Genomic DNA, 21813 nt, shown 5'->3' on the forward strand with positions numbered 1-21813 from the left:
GCGACAGAGTCATCGTGCGGCAAGATAAAGTTGCCAACAAGAATAAAACTATAAAATGAGAATGATTCTTGTCGATTCAGAATAACATCATCCCATCTCCACTTTTACAATGAAGTTCTCCGCTCTCCTCTTTGTCGCTGCCGCTGTCTTTGCAACAGCCAACGCTGTTCCCAATATTATCCAAGCCCCAAACATTTATGGTCGAGAACTCCCTCCAGGCACAAGCTGTGAACAGATCTCCAGCGATTCATGCAGTGTGTATTCGAACTACTGCCGCCGGGACCATCGTGGTATGTTTATGGTGCCAACATCTCATTAACGTCGTTGTATCTAACTCCTTTTATGTAACCAATTACAGGCAGATGCCGCACTATTCACCGGTACTAGGCGAACCGAATCTGATTTATACAAGTTGTCAAATACATTTATTCATCTTTTTGATAACAGACTTTGATTGGGGTTGGCAATTTGTTTCGTTTTAAAGTGTGTGTGGCCCGGTTGTATTATCATCCAAAAGTCAAATGCAGATCCATTGTATAGGAAACGCATGAAAAACACCCCTTGCCATTGTTGGCTACGTCATGTGTAACATACATGCTTGAAACCCTCCATTTTTAGGCGCCAAGCCCACACAAAAAGGCTCAGCACTAAAAAAAAGCACTATTAACCCTTGCGTGTTTAACTGTACTTTTCTCTTTCTTCTCTTTCACTTTCTTTTATTTCGCTTTCAACATGTAAAGTAGTCTACTATCATAGATGAGTGACGCGAACGAAACTAACATTGTAGCATGGCAGGTCGTCACCCTATGATCCCTACATTCCCAATGAGCAAGCGGAAGGTGCTACCTCGTCACCCAACAACAAGACACAGCGTGTACAGCACCAAGTGGATGAAGTAGTGAATATCATGCAAGACAATATTGACCAAATGTATAAGCGTGGTGAGAACCTCAACTCGTTGCAAAACAAAACAGGTAAATGAAGGCAGATCAAAGTATACATTATGGTTGGTTGGTAACACTTTTTTTCTGTACTGCTACAAAAGAGGATTTGCATGCAACATCATCCCAGTTTCGACGAGGTGCCAACCAAGTACGCAAGCGAATGTGGTGGAAAGATTTGAAATGGAAGATTATTATTGGCGTCACTATTCTTGTTATTTTGGGTGCTATCATCGGTTCGATTGCCGGTACTCAGGTAAAATATATGCACTACGGCCTCGTGATGGATATGGTATTCATGGTTACTATGTTTATAGACGCATAAGAATGACGACAGTGGATCCTCATCTGAACCAGCTCCTTCGTCGTGATATCCTCTCTCTAACTCTCTCACACGTTTTCCTTTCATCCAACCTACTCGATTGTACATTCCTTTTGTCTCCTTCCACTTCTACTATTATATACATTGATGAATCTATCGATTTTTGTTGTAAAAAGGAATGAGAGTGTGTGCAAGTGTGTGATGTGTATTGCGAGCGTGATTGATTAGATACATGTGTGTGTGAAAGTGAATGTAATGCTAAAAAGTACAAGAGTGTGTGTGAGTGTGTGTCTAAGTGAAAGAATCTATGATACATCCATGGCCTTACGAGCCATTCGACCGACGCTATCAATCTTTTTACGGTCGACGCGCGCACGGACCAAGGCCTTGAGTAGATAATGCCACGTTTTTTGGTTGGGTGTGACATGATGTTCACGCATGTGTCGGAATACAACCAAAGCCATACGAGCGTTGCGGAAAATGGCACATCCTTGAAGCATGGCTGTATAGGTTTGAGCGGTGGGTTTGATACCATCAGCACACATGTGAGAGAATACATCAGCTGCACGAGCAAGACTTGTCTTTGCAAAACAGGCAATCAAGGTGGTATATGTGTACTCGTTGGGTCGTTGAAATCCAGTCATTTCTTGGAACAAGGAATAAGCATGCGATGAACTACCAAGGAAATCATGGGTGAGAAGATCAGGTTGCTGTTGATCACCAGTAATAGCTGCATGCAGATCGGGCCATAATTTGCTCAACTCCTTGGATACCCATCGTGGAGCTTGTGTCTTTGCAAATGCCTTTAAAATGCTTGAATAGGCATAGAGATTGGGCTGTAATCCATTCTTCCTCATGACCCGAAACACGTTCCATGCCATGTTGTCCTCCTCATTCATGACTAATCCACGCACCACCATAGCCATCGTGATGTCGTCCGGTACACCGTATCTTCTCATTTCCACAAAGGCTGCTAATGCTGCTGGGACATCTCGGCATTTGAACAAGGCATCCACATAATAATGGTGTGATAACAACGAGGGTGCTGGTTCATCCTCCAATTGCCGATGTAATCCGAACGATTCATAAACTTGATCCTTCTTTTGTTGATTACCACTCTCCATGACAAGATGATTCACCATCACAGCATTGACAAAAGATGCATCTTCTTCATATAGCCGCTGGAAAAAGAGCTTTGCTGTATCCAATCCCGTCTTGACCTTGACCCACATTAACGTCGCTCGAAACTTGTCATCGGCTGCTGTATTATTCATGATGCGTTTATCAGCCATCCATGTTTCTGCCAAGTCATGTGCAAGATCCCATCGTCCTTGTCGCATTGCATTGCTGAGAATAGAAGTCATAATGGCATGATTGGGTCGTTTACCAACGAGCTTGAGCGCCTTGTCGAAATCACCTGCACGACCATAAGCTTCGGCTAATGCAACACGGGTGGCCACAGTCGGTCTTAAACGATGGTGCTTCATCTCATTGTATAGTCGTTCAGCATTGATTGCATCACCTTTGTGTGCCAAACCGGATATCAGTGATGTGTACACATGTGTGTTGTAAACGCCTCCTCTCGCTCCTGCTCCTGCTTCTTCAATTGCTGTTGCTGGGGTATCCTTGTTGTTGCCAATGGCTTGTGCTTGTGCAAGACATTCGAGAAACTCAATCGTCTTATCCATAGATGTGCGTGATAAATGGCTGACCATGACAGCACATGCCCTGTTTTCAATCACTATTCCATCCGTTTGCATCACTTCCATCATGACCTTGGCTGCCACTTCATGCTGTTTGGTGGATACATGGTGTGATCGTACTGCCAATGCCAAAGAAGTCAAATGAGAGGGTTGTCGTGGAACACCAGCATCACGCATTTCCTTGAGAATCTTGCACGCTGACTCGAGTTGACCATGCCGTGCCATAGCAAATAGTACTTGTGCATAATGGAGCGGGCCGACCTGCGTCCCTTGATTGCGCATGTTGTCCAGCACATTCACCATCCGTTCCCAATCATTCCCATACTTTAGCATGTTGAGTAAATGTCCATAGTTATTGGCACCCATTCGATGAGAAACGCCATGTTCGAGCATCATTTGATAAATTCGCCATGCCGTATCCGCCTGATAACCACTCGCATTGTACAATGCTGACCTCAACGTCTTGTATACTCTTTCAGGACCCAATTGATGACCTTGTGCCCGTAAATAATCATATAATGCATTCAAATCACATCCTTTGCCTATCCGCCGTGGATGAAATATGTTGTGTGATGGATCATTCAATGCACATGGGGCAGTTGATGATGTTGAAGATGATGGTGCAGAAAGAGCTGCTGATGATGAGGATGATGATCGTGCATTAAAGTGTCGTCGTTGAGTGCATGATGATGAAGATGATGATACGCCAGTAGCACGTGAAGCTGCTGCTGCTGCCAATAGACATAACATATCGGTGTGGCGCGTTATAGGTGACGGTACCACAGGGAGCACAAACGTAGATCGACACCGAGCAAAGTTGGGTCGTAGAGGATTCTGATGCTTGCAAGCAGCGGCACACTTGCTACCTCGTCGAGCAAGTGCCGATGTTGTCATGGAAGTGCGATGGTGGGGCGATGGTTGTTGTTGTTGTGTATATATATATAGTGTCTTTTATGATGGGAAAAAGAGGATCGTTTTCAACAGACCGCCATGCAAACAACCGAATTGCGTGCTATGAAGCCATTGTGAGTCTATGTATTGGAATGTGCCTAAATGGCTTACCTTTAGAGAATAAGGGTATATGTTTGTGCGTGCAAAAACAAAAAAAAAACACACAAGAACGGGCTGTCAGTTGGGTGAGCGCGTTCCTTGCCCAGGAGAAACAAAAAAAGTCGGCCCACAACTGGCTGCAAATTTTAACGTGTGACGTAGCCCAGCAACAGTGGAATGGATACGCCCATTCACCTTGACAACATGTGCAACACCTTCTTATTACCAGACACTTGGGTGATGTCAAGTTGCCTTTGAATGAGCTTATGGTGTCGTATTTGCATACATGATTACTGTAAGGCTGTTTTATTCATTCGAGTAGTAATCGCCTCTATTCTGAACGATGATACTATTGCTACTAATGAATGGATTGGTCGCTTGTTGCCTAAGCATCCTCTGGCGGGCATTTTCTACATCTCGCACGTGATACTTGTGAAAGATTGAGCGTCGTTGACACCATTCACTGTTGCTGACCAAGGTCGCCTTTAACAACGTCGATATCGCACATCCTTGTACTAATTACGATCCTTTCCAATGTACATTTTCTTTTTAATGGGAAGGCGAAGGGATGTTTATTCTTCTCAAGATGTAGGCGTCACGTGGTTCAATATCACGGTAGTAGTTCTTCTCCATACCGATGATGTGGAATCCATGTTTTTGATAAAAGGTAAGAGCTGCTTGGTTTGTGATTTGCACGTGAAGATAAATGTATGTAAAACGAGGCACTCGAGATGCATGCTGTAGCACATGCGTCAACAGTTGGCTCCCTGTTGTAAACAAAGCTGGATCAGTCAACATGCTATAAAGACACACACCTTCACAACGATGGTTACCTAATCCCAAATGCCGGTAAGGTGCAAGCACGCCCAAGGTCATGATATATATCCGTGTCCCATCCATCTCAGGCCGACAACATATTGCGCCCACACACATGCCACCAAAGTATGCTATCAAGGGATCAACAACTCTAATCATCATAATTCCTTCTCTATCACACACGCACACACGCACACACATAGTCATATCAGCGATACCAACACCACACACACCGCTCATCATGTATCATACCAAGCTTGGCCAGCTCACCCACATAGAGTACGTCGCGGTAAAAAGTCGTTCCGTATTGGACAGGGAAAATGACCGCATTCAGCTTTGAAAGCATCTTGACATTGTCGGCAGTGACATTGACCAATGCAACACGATCAGTCTGTTGTGGACTCATGTGGAGGGAAGGCAAAAAAAAGAGAGGAAAAAGGAAATCACCAAAAAGAGCAAGGTCAGGTGGCGTTGAAGCAACTGGCTATCTATCTTATACCCTTGCACGTGATCCCCAAGCTTCATGTTCATAAGATTCATTCATCATTCATGTATTAGATAGAGCTTGTACATTATTCGTCTATAGACTCGTTTCGAATAAAGCAAACTACGACCCTATGCGATGGAATGATCCATTGTTCGCCTTTGTTGAATCTTTGGTTCTTCGTTGCCAATGCAGTCATAGCAACCTCGAGTTATCTTTTTCTGCTCGCTCTCCAAATACCAATCAATCGCAGGAGATTAAACCTTATGCAAGTAAGCAGCACATTGCTTCGAATTCGAATCGTATACAAAAAGAACACTCTCTATAGCCAATGCTTACTTTCAGGAATAGCCAATTTACAAAGGACAATGACACTGATATCATGGATCAAAACTGAACAATCTATCCTTTGGTTTTCACTACAATGAGCACGATCCCTCCATGCATCCCAATAGTAGTAGCCTGAATGCTATTCAATGAAAATGTTCTTATAGCGGTGTTTAAAAACATTCCGTGGGTTATAAAACGTTGGCGTTGTAGATCTCCACAAGGCTATCCATGTTGATTTAACAAGCATACTTTGCTCAAAGAGCGATTTTGATATCGATGGGCAGGTCATTGGATACTCTCAATGTTCAAGATGGATGGATAAAATTACGTGATTGGAGGTAATGGGACTCGAGAAATGATCCTGGCTAGCATTTTGATGTGTCTACATAAAACGATTACACCTCTTGATCGATATACGTCAAAGTAAGCAATCACGTTCACATACTGGGAAGAAAAAGAAAGCTTATGAAGCCTTTGATGCGTTTTGGGGAGGTGTCATCTATCTATGTGGATTTACCCAATACAAGCCCTCAAAACATAAAATGAAAATATCGGAAGAGTGGTACGCGAATACAATGGGTGGGTGGTGGTGTCGGATCACAATGATGCTACGGCGTCATTAGGAAAGGAGCAAAGGAAGAGGTCCTGACGTATGATAGGGATATACTCTTTGTCCAGCAGGCGGGGAATGGAGATAGGTATAATCGGAACAGGCGATCCCGGATGCTTGTGTTTCGAAACTGGCCCGCTCACATAATACACACACACTGACGTTAATCATGACCCAGCCTAGGTTTACTTTGGATTAAAAATGTTTACGCTTCTTCACGTGCAATGAATAAAGAGAAAACATTCGTATCATTCTCCACATGCAGATGCCCTTACGTCAATGTTTCTTTTTTTTTTGGGTTGCCCTTTTCACACACATCATGTCAAAGCATTGGCAGTGACGATGCAATGTTCATACCATAAAACGTGTGTAGGTGAGATTGTATAGGTTGCCTACATATACCTATCTAATCCGGCTTTTTATTGCTGCAATCGAATAAACATTGATGACACACACAGCTACATATATGGTATCTTGATCATGCGCAAAGTCGCATAAAAATGCCCTGAAGATGGGTGTGCGTGTATATGTGAGATGGCAAAACATGTAGAGAGAGGGTAGCCAGCTATGTGATATGATGAATGTTGGGGAGGGGATTCATAAAATGTGTTATGAAATAAGAGCAATGTGTGAGTTCTCGGAACGAACAGGAAGTGGATGGATTCACATGTGGATCCGGTCAAGGGGAGACTCATCTAAAAGTGGCATGTGAAAAGAGAAGTTCGGGCAGTAGTCTACGTGCGTGTGTAGGATGCGGGGTGAGCGGGGCCTATAAAATTGGATCTTGCCATTGGACTGGGCGCGTAATTACGTTTCTTTCTCTTTACTCTTTTCTCTCACTCTCACTCTTACTCTTATCAATCATGGTCAAAGTCTGTGTTTGCGGTGCCGCTGGTGGTATTGGTCAACCCCTTTCGCTCTTGTTGAAGCAATCTCCTTTGATCACCCACCTCTCCCTTTACGATATTGTCAACACTCCCGGTGTTGCTGCTGACTTGAGGTATTAATGACGCGTGGCAAAATGCTTAAGCGTTGTGCTTATTCAAGATGTGTATAGCCATATCAACACCAAGTCTAAGGTCACTGGCCACAAGGGCCAAGAACAACTTGAAGAAGCCATCAAGGACTCTGATGTCGGTAAGTAAAGGTGGGAGTGATGTTACGTGTATGTGTGTGTGTGGGACCACCTGAAACATGTTATGAACACATACAAACATAGTTGTCATCCCTGCTGGTGTTCCTCGTAAGCCTGGTATGACCCGTGATGATTTGTTCAAGATCAACGCTGGTATTGTTCGTGACCTTGCTACTGCTGCTGCAAAGTTCGCTCCCAAGGCATTCATGTGCATTATCTCCAACCCTGTCAACTCTACTGTTCCTATCGTTGCTGAAGTTTTCAAGAAGGAGGGTGTTTATGATGCTCGCAGGTAAATGGGGTGATGCGGGATAATGACGGGAAGATCTCGGGTCTATTACTTGATTCAGAAATTGACCTGGAACCTGCATTAAATAGAATCTTTGGTGTTACTACCTTGGATATCGTTCGTGCCTCCACCTTTGTCTCTGAATTGATTGGTGCCGATGCCCAAAGCTTGAAGGTGCCTGTTGTTGGTGGCCACAGTGGTGTTACCATTCTTCCTCTTTTGTCCCAAGTCCAAGGTACCAATGCTCTCTCCGAGCAACAAATTGCTGATGTCACCCACCGTATCCAATTTGGTGGTGATGAAGTTGTGAAGGCTAAGGATGGTGCTGGTAGCGCCACTCTCTCCATGGCTTATGCTGGTGCTCGTTTCGCCTTGAATGTCATTGAAGCTGCTTTCAACGGTGGCAAGGGTATTGTTGAATGCACCTATGTCAGCCTTCAAGCTGCTGGTGCTGAAGCTGCTCAATCCGTCAAGGACCTTTCTGGTGACGAATCCCTTGAATACTTTTCTTTGCCTGTTGAGCTTGGTCCCAATGGCGTTGATAAGGTTTCCCCTGTTGGTGCTGTCTCGGACTTTGAGAAGAAGCTCTTTACTGCTTGTGCTCCCGAGCTCAAGGGCAACATCACCAAGGGCACTGGTTTCGTCAAGCAAGAGTAAACCCATTCATGATCGGTTTCGCTTTTTCTTCTTTTGCCGTTTTTGACATACACAACTTTCGTTATATATCCATTCGTAGAAAAGGCACATCTATTGCTCAACCGTGGTGAATCCTCATATCACTTTCTTTTTCTCTTGTGTATATTAGTGTTGGAAGGATATGACTCACTGCAGTAGATAGACTTGCTTTTTGTTTCTAAAGAAAAAAACTTGTACATTTATGCATACAAACCATACTTTGTTGGATGAAGTGGGGGAGTGAATGTGGGACATGTTTGGGGAATTTGTCGGATCATAAGAGAATTGGAACCATTAAAGGCCTATGTGTAGGTGCTGTTGACAGCCAATGAGCTCACGTTGCTACATATAAACAAGGAACGCCTAGCAATCAATGGAATATGGGTTTGCCCATAAGATGCATGAATGTTTAATCCTAATGCGTGCATCAACCCGATTTTGAGATGGGCAATAGTAGTAAGCCTATCATTTTGTGTGATCCCTTCAGTGAAGCTTTACATCACTCATCCACACCTGGTTCCTTTACCATGTATTGGTTGTTAAAGATGGGTTTATTTATCTATGACTCTAATGGTACATGAAGATGGGAGGTTTAAAAGTGATTGCTATGTAGTCTTTCATGGTCGAGAGAAGAGGCCAATGACAAGCCACTGGGAGTAGGTCGGTGGATGGATGATGAATGGTTGACAGGAGCGGAGAGCAGAGTCATGAACGTGGTAAGGTGAAATTGGTACCGACTGTGAACACGTTCTCCTGACAGCTGAGTGCTTGCTTTCTTTTTCTTTCTCGCTCTTTACTGCACACAACACACACTCGCTCATATGTTTCAACGTGACAAGAATTCCTCCTTGTTCCTCGGTGGTGAACGTACAACCGGTCAAGACGTGCGATCCAGCAATGGTAGGCCACTCATCAACACGTTGTTTTATGTTCTGCGTCTCTGATTCATCTTGACAGTACTTGCTGCCGCATCGATCGCCAACATTGTAAAGAGCTCTTTGGGTCCTGTGGGTCTTGACAAGATGCTTGTCGACGAGATTGGTGTAAGTAACATGTGGAAGAAAGCACAATGAGCTGTCATCTCATGACGCGTTTTGTTGGGTATGCTAGGATGTGACCATCAGCAACGATGGCGCGACGATTCTTCAACTCTTGGAAGTGGAACATCCTGCTGGCAAGGTGCTTGTCGAGTTGGCTCAACAACAGGACCGTGAAGTTGGCGATGGTACGACATCCGTGGTGGTTATTGCAGCCGAGCTTTTGAAGCGAGCCAATGAGTTGGTCAAGAACAAGATTCATCCTACTACTATCATCACTGGTTATCGCTTGGCATCCAAGGTGGCATGCAAGTTTATCGCTGATCAAATGGCCGTCAAGGTCGATAGCTTGGGCAAAGAATGCCTTGTCAATGCTGCAAAGACATCCATGAGCAGTAAGATCATTGGCTCGTAAGTGACAAGGATCATCGTCGTCATCATCATCATCATCCAATGTTTATTCACATGTCCATCTTGTAGTGATTCTGATTTCTTTGCCAATCTCGCTGTTGAAGCCATGTTGGCTGTGAAGGGTACCAATGTACGCGGTGAGACCAAATACCCCGTCAAGGCTGTCAACATTTTGAAGGCCCATGGCAAGTCTGGTCGTGAATCTATGTTTGTCCGTGGTTACGCTCTCAACTGCACTGTTGCCTCCCAAGCCATGAAGACCCGTATTCAAAATGCAAAGATTGCTTGTTTGGACATGAACTTGCAAAAGGCTCGTATGCACCTTGGTGTCAACATTGTCGTCGACGATCCCGACAAGCTTGAGGATATCCGTAAACGTGAAATCGAGATCACCACTGAGCGCATCCAAAAGATTCTTGCCACTGGTGCCAATGTCATTCTCACCACCAAGGGTATTGATGATTTGTGCTTGAAGCTCTTTGTTGAAGCTGGTGCTATGGCTGTTCGTCGTTGCAAGAAGGAAGATTTGAAGCGTATTGCAAAGGCCACTGGAGGTAAAAAAAAGGGTGTGGAATTGGAATATAGAGGTGTGTATCTAAAATGTTTTCGATCTATTAGCCACTTTCATTTCGACTCTTGCCAACTTGGAAGGTGAAGAAACCTTTGAAGCATCCTACCTTGGTCAGGCTGATGAAGTTGTCCAGGAACGTATCTCGGATGATGAATGTATTCTTGTCAAGGGCACCAAGGTTCAAAACTCATCCTCCATCATTTTGCGTGGTGCCAATGATTACATGTTGGATGAGATGGAGCGTGCCTTGCATGATTCGTTGTGCGTTGTGAAGCGGACATTGGAGAGCAACAGTGTCGTCCCTGGTGGTGGTGCTGTCGAATCAGCTCTCAGCATATACCTCGAGAACTTTGCTACCAGTGTTGGATCCCGTGAACAATTGGCTATTGCCGAATACGCTAGTGCTCTTTTGACTATTCCCAAGACTTTGGCTGTCAATGCCGCCAAGGACTCTACCGAATTGGTCTCCAAGTTGCGTGCGTACCATAATGCCGCACTTAACGAAGGCGCTGATGAGCGAAAGCGCGCATTAAAGTACTATGGTTTGGAATTGATCAATGGTAGTATCCGTGACAACTTGAATGCCGGTGTTCTGGAACCAGCTATTTCCAAGATCAAGTCTCTCAAGAGTGCAACCGAGGCTGCTATTGCAATTCTTAGAATTGACGATATGATCAAAGGTATGCTTACTGTTTGTTTGTTTGTTTGATACAGCAGTGATTTAATAGTTGATTGTTCTTTAGTTGCACCTGAGCCCAAGCCCGACGATGGTCATGGTCATTAGAGGACAAAGCAGAGCAGAGAATGAGATGATATATATAAATGCCAACCCCGCAAATTACAACGCACTACGCAAGCAAAAAACAACTACCCCACACCCACACAACCTTCATATACAAGCATTGTTTCTTCTATATCGAACTTCCAACCAAATAAAAGAACCTTGCATATGGGCTCTTTCTCGAACACTCTTTCGAATCGCATTTCGAATTGTCCCAATAATGCTCCTTACGGTTCAATCCTCGGAGCCATCGATCAGGGTCTTCTTTCCTTTCTTTTATCTTGCATGAACGTGGCACAACAGTGGTCCCCTTTCTTTCAATTGCTTTTTTCTCATTATGCACCCACCAGTCTCACGTACTGATAGTGCCATGGAAGAGGATACCATCGTTGAAAAGAAATCAGTTGCTGATTGGCAAGAAAAGGCTGTTGGTGGCAATGTTTACATTGATGAGGATCCATTGAAGGATGAAGCTGAACAAGAAAGGAAGCTGGTAAAAGCCTTGGATAGGCGATTGCTACCATTATTCTGTGTGTTTTACTTTACGGATTTTCTCGATCGAGCCAACATTGGTAACGCAACGTGAGCATACACATTTCAAGCGTGTCAGCACATGGACAATATCTCTAATGGATTGATGGTCTTAGGATTGGTGGGATTGAAGAAGATCTCAATGTAGGTAATAAGCATGAAGTATCGTATATGAAAGTTGACAATGGAATCTACTAGCTGACAGCAACACAAATGAGCACCATTATTTCAGCATTCTATATCACCTATATCTTGTTTGAAGTACCATCCAATATCATCCTCAAGCGAACAAGTGCAGTGATGTGGCTATCGACTATTATGCTGGTATGGGGAGGTAATTGTGCTATCATTGATGCATAGGATTGAATAGATGCTTATATCGGAAAACCTGTGTAGTTATCACCTTGATCATGGGATTCATTACAAGCTTTGGAGGATTGCTAGCAGCACGTTTGGTTCTTGGGTAGGAAGAAAAGCCATCTATTATTATTACAAAAAGGCTTATCCAATTCCCCTACTATGTAGTGCTGCCGAGAGTGGCTATATCCCGGGCATGTTGTATCAAATGTCACGCATGTACAAGCCTGGCGAATTGAGCAGCCGAATTGGGATTTTGATTTGCATGGCGTGTATTGCTGGTATTGTTTCCGGTCCTATCGCTTATGGTACATCATTTCTTGAGGGCCGTAACAAACTTCATGGATGGCAGTACTTGTTTATTCTCGAAGGTGTACCAACCATTGTCCTCAGCATTGTATCCTACTTTTCGTTGTTTGATACTGTTGACCAAGTGAGCTGGCTCACGTCTGAACAAAAGGCTTTGCAACACAAGCGGATGATGGATCAAGAGCAAGGGGATGGTAGTAGTAGCAAGATCGGATGGGGAACGATATACAAAGCTTTTGCGGATTGGAAAACGTGGTTATTCGCTGTTGTGTACATGACCAATGCTGTCAACTTTTACAGCTTTGCCATCTTTTCGCCTATGCTCATTGACGGTAACATGTGGGGCAATTTTTCCAGCAGGATTGAAGATTGATACATGTTGTGATCTTATTAGGATTTGGTTTTCCGGTGCTCACTTCGCAGTTGTTGACAGCTCCTCCAAATGTATTGGGTGCAGTGGTGATGTTATTAAGTGGACGGGCAACCGATCGCCTACCCAATTGCAGAGCCAAGATCTTAGTCTCTGGATTTCTAATCATGGCGCTGGGATACATGATGTTGTTGGTATTGCATGATCGATGGGGTAAGCAAAAGCATGTTCATCGACCCAATTTACACTAATGCAACGTTTATGTAGCTCTTTATGGTTCTCTATTTATTATTCCTGTGGGATTTGCCTTGATTGCACCTGCTGTCCTTGGCTGGTCGGCTGTCAATTTTGAAGATCTATCAGTGCGTGCAGTAGCAGTGGCAATTGTAGTCATGGTAGGAAATACGGGTGGCGTGATGGCGTCCTATTTGTATCCATCTACAGATGCTCCCCATTATGGCAAGTATAAGAACATGTAATTCTTCCTTTGATTAATCTATTGGTGTTTTATTAGGCTTTGGAAATGGGTTCAATATCATTTGCGCCGTGCTTGGTGCAACTGTGTCAGGATTTACAGGATACATGCTCTGCCGAGAGAATAAACGCCGTGATGACCTATGTAGCAAAATGCATGAACCGGTAAATGCTATTTGCCAACCCATATTGCGTCTACAGCGTAACTGAATAGCTTTTTTCATGTAGCCTCAAGAACTCAAGTATCGTTTCTATTACTAATTTGATCCATCTCCCGCCGTAAACATAATAAAATAGTACTGTAACTACCATGTAAGATCCAAATCACAAAAAAGGAACGTGTTTTACGACGCTATCGATAATACGGTCTTTGTTCAAGGCACAGTGAATCATATCAGACCCTTTCCCTCCCTCCCTTTTGCCTTTATCACAGCATTGACAACCCGCATTTGCCATACCACCAATCTCTTCATAATACAGTACATCCAAGTGCCACTCATGAGGATGTCATCGATATCAGAAAGAAGGAAGCTTTCTTACACCTGGTTTGCAACGCAATCTCGTACTCCCTAAAATAACCCTTTAATACAACAACGTTTACAAGAGATACAGATTGAGAGATGCAACAAATTGCTCCAATGGGGAGATACAGCGATATGGGGAGTTTCTAATCTTTTGGGGTTGCATTATGCAAAGATGGATAGATGAACGTGAGGTGGCGCTTGGTGCGTAGTGCCGAATTACATCCATTGGCGTGGATGATAGTGTTTGTATATGGTTGCCAGGATGCACCAAGCATGATGATAGTGGTTGCCATGGAGTTGCGTGTAGAGTACGACAATTGGGCGGATCAATCGTTCAGCATGATAGCATCCAGCATAATGGTCAAGTTGACAATGAATAAATAAGAACATGCCTCCTTTCCCACACGTTGCATATACCCAGATCACTCCATCCAATGTACCAATATCCATATCCATAAGCATTCATATGTATTGAAGCAAGTTGCTACGCGTAAATAAAGCTACTTCTATACCATGGCTATCTGCTGTCCACGTAACAAAGGCTGTAAGACATGTTGCTGCAAGTAAAGAACGCTGTTGGATACGATGGAGTAAAGACCTTGCTAATGGCAGCTGCTGCAATGAACGTTGTTGCGTTTGCTTGTGGTCGAGGAGTGTGCAAGAGAAGGTGTAGTGTCAAGGAAGGCGGGTGTTGTAGTGGGGTGCACATGCCATGGAGTTGCCATTCAGTCAAAGGCAATCGGATCAAGGCAGTTGTAGGATTGACACGATGGGTTGAAGCAGTGCAATCGTTCGCAGGTGGTAATTGTACATGAATGGGCTAAGAGTTGAGAGTGAGAGGAAGGTACAAGAAGCTAGGAGTGGAAGAACTGGAAATTAAGTGCGACGTATGCATGAACACTGTACATCAATCCATAACCTTGAGATTATCCATCTCGAACATGAAACTTTCACACAATGTGCTCTAAGGCATGCTGATCCACTTTATTCTCATGAACACTACACGCTTCATTATGAAAGTTTTGAATGGGAGGGTCCAAAAATAGAAAAGACGATGAACGGCGGACGGGAGCATGCAGTCTCTTATTGTAGATATGCATGTCAAAGGATTGCAGGTTCTTCAAAGATGAATACTACGAGATGTAATGTGATGCGGTTGCGTAAACGCGTAAGCTTATTGTAAGATCATTTACTCCATAAACCATTCAACGAGAAATCAAAGTTTTACGATCGAAGCGAGGGGCCCGAGATGCTGGTCTTTTTATTATAGAAAGAAGAAAATCTATGTTCGTGACGCCGAAATGTGTTATTTGATTGTGACCATTGGGGGATGAGAAATGGTTAGGTTCTTCTATCCAACATGAGGAGGAGGGCTGTGGCCTGCTTTGCCAGGGTTTCTTTGCGGGACAGCGTTCGCATCGAGTATCAAGAAAGCTGCAACGAGAACCAGAGAAAGAAGAAGCTTGTTGGACATTGTGATTTTTGTTGAATCAAAGACGGCTATAGAGGTGTACATAAAAATCGCCTCTTATATATCTTCGTCGACTCCCTATATATTCTTTGTGTCTCCTCAGCATATAGCAGGCAGAGCAAGGAGGAGTGATCGTTTGCCTAAGAAGAAGGTTGAGTTTCAAAACGACGATCATAATCAAGCTATCGACTTCAGGGGTAATGGTAGTTCAATTAAACATCCATGTTGCCAGGTATAGCGTTTAGTGCCATCTGGGGATCAGGGATGTGTTTTGCTTTTTCTTCTCTCTGTCAAAAGGCCATTGTCTTTTGATCTTTCTCTTAAAGCCTGATTAAACTAGGCATGAACACATGGCCGATCCTTTTGGCTTTTGCAACATTACCAGTATGATCATTGTGCTGGGGCTTATAGAGCAACCATTTCCACGTGAAGCACTTCAAGCCCATTATCATGATCATCAACAAGAGTATATGGACACCGATCCGGTATTGCGTATACTTTGTCACCAGAGTTAGTGCAAAACCCAGTCCTTCTGTATATAGAAAAAGGATAGACAACAAAAGAAGTCTGTAAACGTATTATTCATTTGAAAGAAAGTAACAGGATAAAACGTAATCAGGGAAATGAAAATCTTGATTTGAGAAGAAAAGAGGGATGCTTTCTAGCCTTCAGAGAACTGTTCTTGGTCTTAACATCGACAAAATGGTTCCGATGTAGTCCGGCACTGCCAATAACTTTTGCCGCACTCATTCGGATCACCCGTGTACAAGCCAGCATTGTTACAAGTTGTGTCCTGAGGTTCAAGGCAAGCGCCAAACAACACCCAGCCGCATGAGCAACAGCAGCTTGCGCCGTTCACATCTTGGATAGCGAGGCATAAACATAAGAAGACAGCAGCTAGAAAAACTTGATGGATCTTGCTGAACATTCTTGTGGTAGCAGTAACAGTGGCATGTAAACATTAGCGGATCAGATGTCTTTATTTATAACTGCTGGTTCGAAAAGCACACGTACATAATGTACGTAGCTATAATCTTAACCGCATGAAAAAAGGATGATGCCTATGTTATAATATGCACATGTTCATATATTCACAGTGATTTTTTGCCTATATAAAGGTCACTGTACCGCTGCCGGTTGCCGCCCAAAGACTCCTCAAGATGAAAAGGAAGATGTCAATGGTCCACGAATGGTGCTTGTTTTGTTTTTAAACATGCTAACCTTATTGTCTTTCCTCAATGCTTGATCGAAGGAATCCACGCTGCGAGCAATTGTGATTATGTAGAAAACCCAAAACTAATGGTCAATTGTAACAATAGCAGCGTCGTCAGCTGCAAGCGTCTTTTTTGAAAAAGGAAGTTACACTTAACAAAGATCCGATCTCTTTGCCTTTACAATATGTGTGTTTCGTTACACGTCAGCGGCGCTGCAGCATGACGATCAAAGCAAAAACGCACATAGACTGCTAACCTGAGAGTTGCCTTCCAGCCACTTCTATGCCGTTGTTTGTTTTGAACATGTAGATGCAAAAATTCAGCTTGCTAGCAATTGCATAATACATGTACATAACCAGCGAAAGATGTTATTAGATATCGCATCATGGGCAACGTGTACTCGTTCACAGCTTTGAATTGCTTACTATTCAGCCAATCTAGATTTCGTATATCAGTGACAATGAACATGACTGCATCTCTGGTGTCGGTGCGGATGAATGTCGGTCAACCAATGCTATTGTATGCTATATCTTGTAAATCGATGATCATCCGGCTATAGAGCCGAAATCTCTTTGAGCCGTTGGGCCAACACAAAGGAATGGCTGATCAACCAATCAACAAGCTATTTGATGCATTGTACATATAGCTTCCAATGATGCATACGTTTTGTTTTGTTGCACATCATGAAAACTTAGGCTTAAAGGCCAAGTGTATATAGTACGCTCACGTTTTCTTAACGTGGGCACTTGACAGAAACCCTGCTTTCTTGTCAGCTCATTGCTTTCCCAATTAGATAGCTCTTGAGGGCAACCACTGCAAGCCCAAATGTCCATTCACCAAGCTGTATATGGCAGCTTCCCTAATAATCGATTCATAAGGGTTGCTATGCTACCAAGTCAAGGTAGCTTGGATACGCCGAGTGATTGTGAATGCGTGGCATGTACGTGTTCCACAAGGCACACAGGATTCACAAACGCAAAACGTAGTAGGAGGACGCTACCTCAACCTATTCTTTAGATCCTTTGTTAAGAAAAAAGGAATACATCGCGTTGAAGTTGTAAATTGTTTTCATATTATGGGATGAACTTAGCATTATAACCATCAGCTGTCACCGCTGATGAGGAGAAAAAACAACATCAAAAAGATCATTCATCACAGCATTGTGGGATCCATTAGTACAACAGGTGATAATATTGACAAGAAAGATAGATAGTAAAATGAAGCAAGTATGTAATCGCGTAACAGCTAGAAGCATTTCTCCTTGACTATAGTCCACAGCAACACCCACAAATCAGTTTTCAAGATGTACGTGACGGAACTATGATTCATTTTATACTTACTCTCGTCGTCTACAGTGAATTCATACCATCGGCAGCCAAATTCCTCCTTCTTTTCCTCGCACTCATCCTTATCCAGGTCCAAGCAATGGGTTTGGATAGCACCGACAACATTCAGCGTAACCAAAATGGCGGCGATAATAGCAAAAAGGTAAGGCTTCATAGTATCAAGTATGTAAAGCTGAAAAAGAGACGAGGTGAAAAGTATTGATTTGCCTCCCTTTTATAATAGTGATGAAACTACCGCTGTAGCTTGTCACGATACATGGCAATGTAAGGGGTGTCTTTTTGTTTATGCAACATACCAACATTTTGAACCACTTGACGCCGCCACCTTTGATCGGTAAACAAATATGCTGGTATGCCATCTTTTATATGCATAACAAAGACACATTATTGGTTTATCCTATCTTCCGACAGATCCAACGCTATCCTCGTCACATATGGGTAGATTAGTTCACTGCACAATATCATTTAGAAGTCGTCAAGGTGTATGTAAAGGCAACGCGATGGCGTCGGTGATCAGCAAATGCGTCGTTTTTGTCGATGCAAACACATCCTTAAGGTCATCCAATGATTCAGCCATTATCATCGAAACATGGTCCAATAGCTATCCATAACATCCATTATTGGATCTTTAGTATGACAAAGAAAGTGAGTATCGGGCACAAAGGCTGTAGTAGGCAAGTACTAAGCACGAGGCCAAGCTTGGGTGAGGGGGGGAATGGGCGATAGCTTATTACTTACGGATCGCCCGCTCGCATCACGTTTTCCCACTCCTCCATGGCTTTTTTTTATTGCCACAGATCGCTTTCCTCTTTTAGTGTTCGTGCCGCCTATATTATAAAAGGGCCAAAACAGGACACCAAATGCCGTAAAGTATCTTCTTAGTGCATCACTTCGATATTTCAACCGGGATCACCTATGCTGGATACCTCTTGGATACGCTCACAAGGCTAAGTTTGGCAGTCATTTGTTGTACTCGATCTCTAAATGGCAGCTGGAAGATATACAATACACCTTGGCTGCATCGTCCATTTGACAAGTGAGGTATTAGTCATCTGCCTCCTTGATCGCCTAAAACGTGGTGTGAGATGATGCAATTCTATCACTGTATCCCTGTTATTGTCAAAAAGCTTAACAAGGGCATTGCATAGTTTAGATGGTTTGTGTCATTTTATATGATATCAACTATTACATAGCTCTTTTAAAGAAGGTACACGATACACGCTGATGATGGGACATTCGTGAGAGAGCAAACCCTTGTTGCTTTGCTTTGACGAGGTGATGAGTTATACTGTATGCATCGGACAAGCTGGTGTGCATATCACACCAACAAGCATCATGCATATACATGAGCTTTTCTTGTATCATTCATTGTGCGTTAACGAAAACGAGATCATATGTCTATAAGCTAGGTACACAAAACGACACATTAAAGAGCATGCTTTGAATGAGTGATGTTCTCTTGGCATGGGGATCCTTGCAGATCCCACATGTTGCCTTTTAGGTATTAGCCGGGTGTGTGTGGGGGGATGCGTGCGTGCATGGACACGCGTATGATTGCATATCAGGTGATTTGCTAATCCGAAAAATGAAAAGGTGTGATGGAGACAATAAAGGATATTGAACAGGGAAAAAACATCGAATGAATAACGTGGATTATACCAACGTGCTCTTCCTAGTGTTCTGTGCAAGTGTGTGTGGAAATCCAGGATTTTTTGGTAACCAATCAAGATGCAAGGTCAGCTCGCATGCTCACTCCACCCTTTACTCTTTATGCAGCAGCAGCATCAACCCACAGCAGTTATCTTGTCAATACCATGTTTCTCTCTCTCTCGCTCGCTCTCTTTTTCATTCCCACACGCTTCGACTTTGATATATGCTGAACCTGTTGTCACAATTAACATTGGTCTTACCGCGATCCTGGCATGGCAACCACCACCACCATCGGAATGCAGCACTGACAACAATACTCCCGACGACGACGACCACTATACCTACAGCTGTCACCACCACCACAGGTTCTACGCCACCTTTAGGAGCACTTGTGAACAGATTGCCGTATGATATCTTATTGCTCATATTCTCACAACTCGAATTGGGTGATCGAATACGATGCATGCGAGTGTGTTATACATGGCGTGCACTATTGATGGAATGGCCAGGCATGTGGGATACGCTCTCAACAAAAGATGGATGCAATATTGGGTATGACTTGGCACCCTACATGCAATACATACGTGGAAAGGCAGTGAAACGGATATCGTATGATGAGATGGACATTCGACAACGAGGTTACCAGGATGATGAGACAATGTTACAAAAGATGATGGCTTTATTGGTTGAACGCAATTGTTCAAACATCTCTCAAGGTATGTAATAATGGCAAAAAGGGAATTACGGAATAAGGATAACTCATTATCAAGGTAAATGTAGTATCCATTCATGCTCAACTTGCATCAGATGGTGTTCTTTCACGCCTAATGGATTTAACATGTCACAATTTGCAGCATCTGGACATCAAATGCACCAACAAAAGATCAGGGATATCATGGATTCGGATTCTTGATACTGCTTTACGCACCTGCCCACAGCTAGAATCGCTTGTTTGCTCGACTTTATCCAATCCCACAGCATTGACTATGGAAAACGATGACATGACCTTCCAAAACATTCCTCCGCACCAACATCTTACATCATTGACTCTATTTGCACCAGCCAACAGGACCAGTACCATCGAACCGACGTCCATACTTGATTCCATTGTTCCATTACTTCCCAAATTAAGACGACTCGCTGCTACGACTGGTTCCAGCAATATACATACAGGATGGGTATTGGATGCTATCATGGACCATTGCCCTCATATCGATTCAATACGTATTCACCCCGAAGTATCCTCGACCTTGGATGACAACAATAATACATTGGATGGATTGCGAGAATTAGCGATTGCTGGTTGCAGCACCACCATTCAAGATCATGTGCATCAAATCATTGAACGACATCATGACACGTTGGAAGTATTGTTATTGGATGATAGTGACGATGATACCGACACCATCTTTGCTCTTCTTTCTACACTGGAGCTTCCTCAATTACATACATTTCATTGGAGTAGTACGGGTCGTCCTCAGCAAATTCCTACGAACCATGAAGCGGTTGATCACTTTGGATCTTTTTTGGCTCAAGCACCCCACATCCAAGAGCTCACATTAATCGATCGAAGAGGCATCATCCATGACATCACCATGATCCAGCCATTATCCCACCTTCAAACATTGTATTTGCAATATTGTCCTCATCTCTCACCTTCAGCACTTGCCAGTCTTTTTTCATCATGTCCATCCCTAGCCTATCTTACTCTTCATTCAACGGGTGCATGCAACGTCGACACGGTTGCTCACATATTGGCTACTACTCCTACTCATCTCAAGAAGTTGCGAATCATGCATTGTTCACAAGTACAAGTTGATGATGCACTTGTGCGTGCACTTCAAAGGAAAAAGGGTAAAGAGTACTTGTTGGATGACTTGCAAATGACTTGTTATACACAGTCCGAGGATAGCATTATATGTCAAGGTCGTTTATTGGAGCGCTTATTGGACACACTTGAAGCGAATGCTATTGCCCGCTATTGGAAATTAAACTTGAATCGCTCCACGGATCATTACCCACTTCCCGATTTGCCACTTGTCACCGACACCTACTGGCGACGACGTAATGGATACTATCGACAAAAGTTAATGGACATGGATCATGGGGTTGATGATTGTTCCTTTACGACGACAATACCAAAACCAAAAAGATCAATGACTCTCAAGGAACGATTGCTTAAAAGACATAAGCAGTAGACCATTTATTATAGTTTAATGTTTTTGTACATCTTTATTATTGTATATAAAGATAATCGCATGTATGAATAATGATAAGATGAGGAGGTTGCCATGGAGACAATGATAATTGCGGACCGGACTTGAGATTTGGAGGAGTCGGTCACAAAGGGAGATAAACATCCGCACGCTATGATACAGCTGGGGTGGTGCCTTTTCCGTTTTGACAACCTTT

At 43.4% G+C, this 21813-nt stretch overlaps 7 protein-coding genes across 7 annotated transcripts; 5 read left to right on the forward strand and 2 right to left on the reverse strand.

Moving 5' to 3' along the window:
- Window positions 1-109: 109 nt before the first annotated feature.
- Window positions 110-1312, forward strand: O0I10_007564 (uncharacterized protein; the record flags this gene model as incomplete). Its single annotated transcript, XM_058487579.1, has 5 exons — window positions 110-290; window positions 359-380; window positions 796-974; window positions 1046-1197; window positions 1259-1312. 5 exons carry the CDS (start codon window positions 110-112, stop codon window positions 1310-1312), a joined length of 588 nt encoding a protein of 195 aa, XP_058341630.1.
- A 256-nt stretch (window positions 1313-1568) lies between these two features.
- O0I10_007565 (uncharacterized protein) lies at window positions 1569-3860 on the reverse strand (the record flags this gene model as incomplete). The annotated part of the gene is made up of 1 exon (XM_058487580.1): window positions 1569-3860. One exon carries the CDS (start codon window positions 3858-3860, stop codon window positions 1569-1571), a length of 2292 nt encoding a protein of 763 aa, XP_058341631.1.
- Window positions 3861-4565: 705 nt separating this feature from the next.
- O0I10_007566 (uncharacterized protein) lies at window positions 4566-5238 on the reverse strand (the record flags this gene model as incomplete). The annotated part of the gene is made up of 3 exons (XM_058487581.1): window positions 4566-4783; window positions 4850-4963; window positions 5085-5238. 3 exons carry the CDS (start codon window positions 5236-5238, stop codon window positions 4566-4568), a joined length of 486 nt encoding a protein of 161 aa, XP_058341632.1.
- Window positions 5239-7119: 1881 nt separating this feature from the next.
- O0I10_007567 (malate dehydrogenase, NAD-dependent) lies at window positions 7120-8337 on the forward strand (the record flags this gene model as incomplete). Its single annotated transcript, XM_058487582.1, has 4 exons — window positions 7120-7256; window positions 7314-7393; window positions 7476-7683; window positions 7770-8337. The coding sequence occupies 4 exons, from the start codon at window positions 7120-7122 to the stop codon at window positions 8335-8337; spliced, it is 993 nt and encodes a 330-aa protein (XP_058341633.1).
- Window positions 8338-9176: 839 nt separating this feature from the next.
- O0I10_007568 (T-complex protein 1 subunit alpha) lies at window positions 9177-11158 on the forward strand (the record flags this gene model as incomplete). The annotated part of the gene is made up of 6 exons (XM_058487583.1): window positions 9177-9255; window positions 9313-9398; window positions 9466-9803; window positions 9873-10357; window positions 10422-11054; window positions 11118-11158. The coding sequence occupies 6 exons, from the start codon at window positions 9177-9179 to the stop codon at window positions 11156-11158; spliced, it is 1662 nt and encodes a 553-aa protein (XP_058341634.1).
- A 334-nt stretch (window positions 11159-11492) lies between these two features.
- On the forward strand, window positions 11493-13457 carry O0I10_007569 (uncharacterized protein; the record flags this gene model as incomplete). The annotated part of the gene is made up of 9 exons (XM_058487584.1): window positions 11493-11737; window positions 11803-11830; window positions 11885-12020; window positions 12083-12149; window positions 12212-12684; window positions 12747-12935; window positions 12990-13181; window positions 13237-13361; window positions 13425-13457. 9 exons carry the CDS (start codon window positions 11493-11495, stop codon window positions 13455-13457), a joined length of 1488 nt encoding a protein of 495 aa, XP_058341635.1.
- A 6167-nt stretch (window positions 13458-19624) lies between these two features.
- O0I10_007570 (uncharacterized protein) lies at window positions 19625-21599 on the forward strand (the record flags this gene model as incomplete). The annotated part of the gene is made up of 2 exons (XM_058487585.1): window positions 19625-20117; window positions 20182-21599. The coding sequence occupies 2 exons, from the start codon at window positions 19625-19627 to the stop codon at window positions 21597-21599; spliced, it is 1911 nt and encodes a 636-aa protein (XP_058341636.1).
- Window positions 21600-21813: the final 214 nt, after the last annotated feature.

The sequence above is a fragment of the Lichtheimia ornata genome (genome assembly GCF_029851405.1).
Source record: "Lichtheimia ornata isolate CBS 291.66 chromosome Unknown scaffold00037, whole genome shotgun sequence".
In the NCBI taxonomy this organism is placed as follows: Eukaryota; Fungi; Mucoromycota; class Mucoromycetes; order Mucorales; family Lichtheimiaceae; genus Lichtheimia; species Lichtheimia ornata.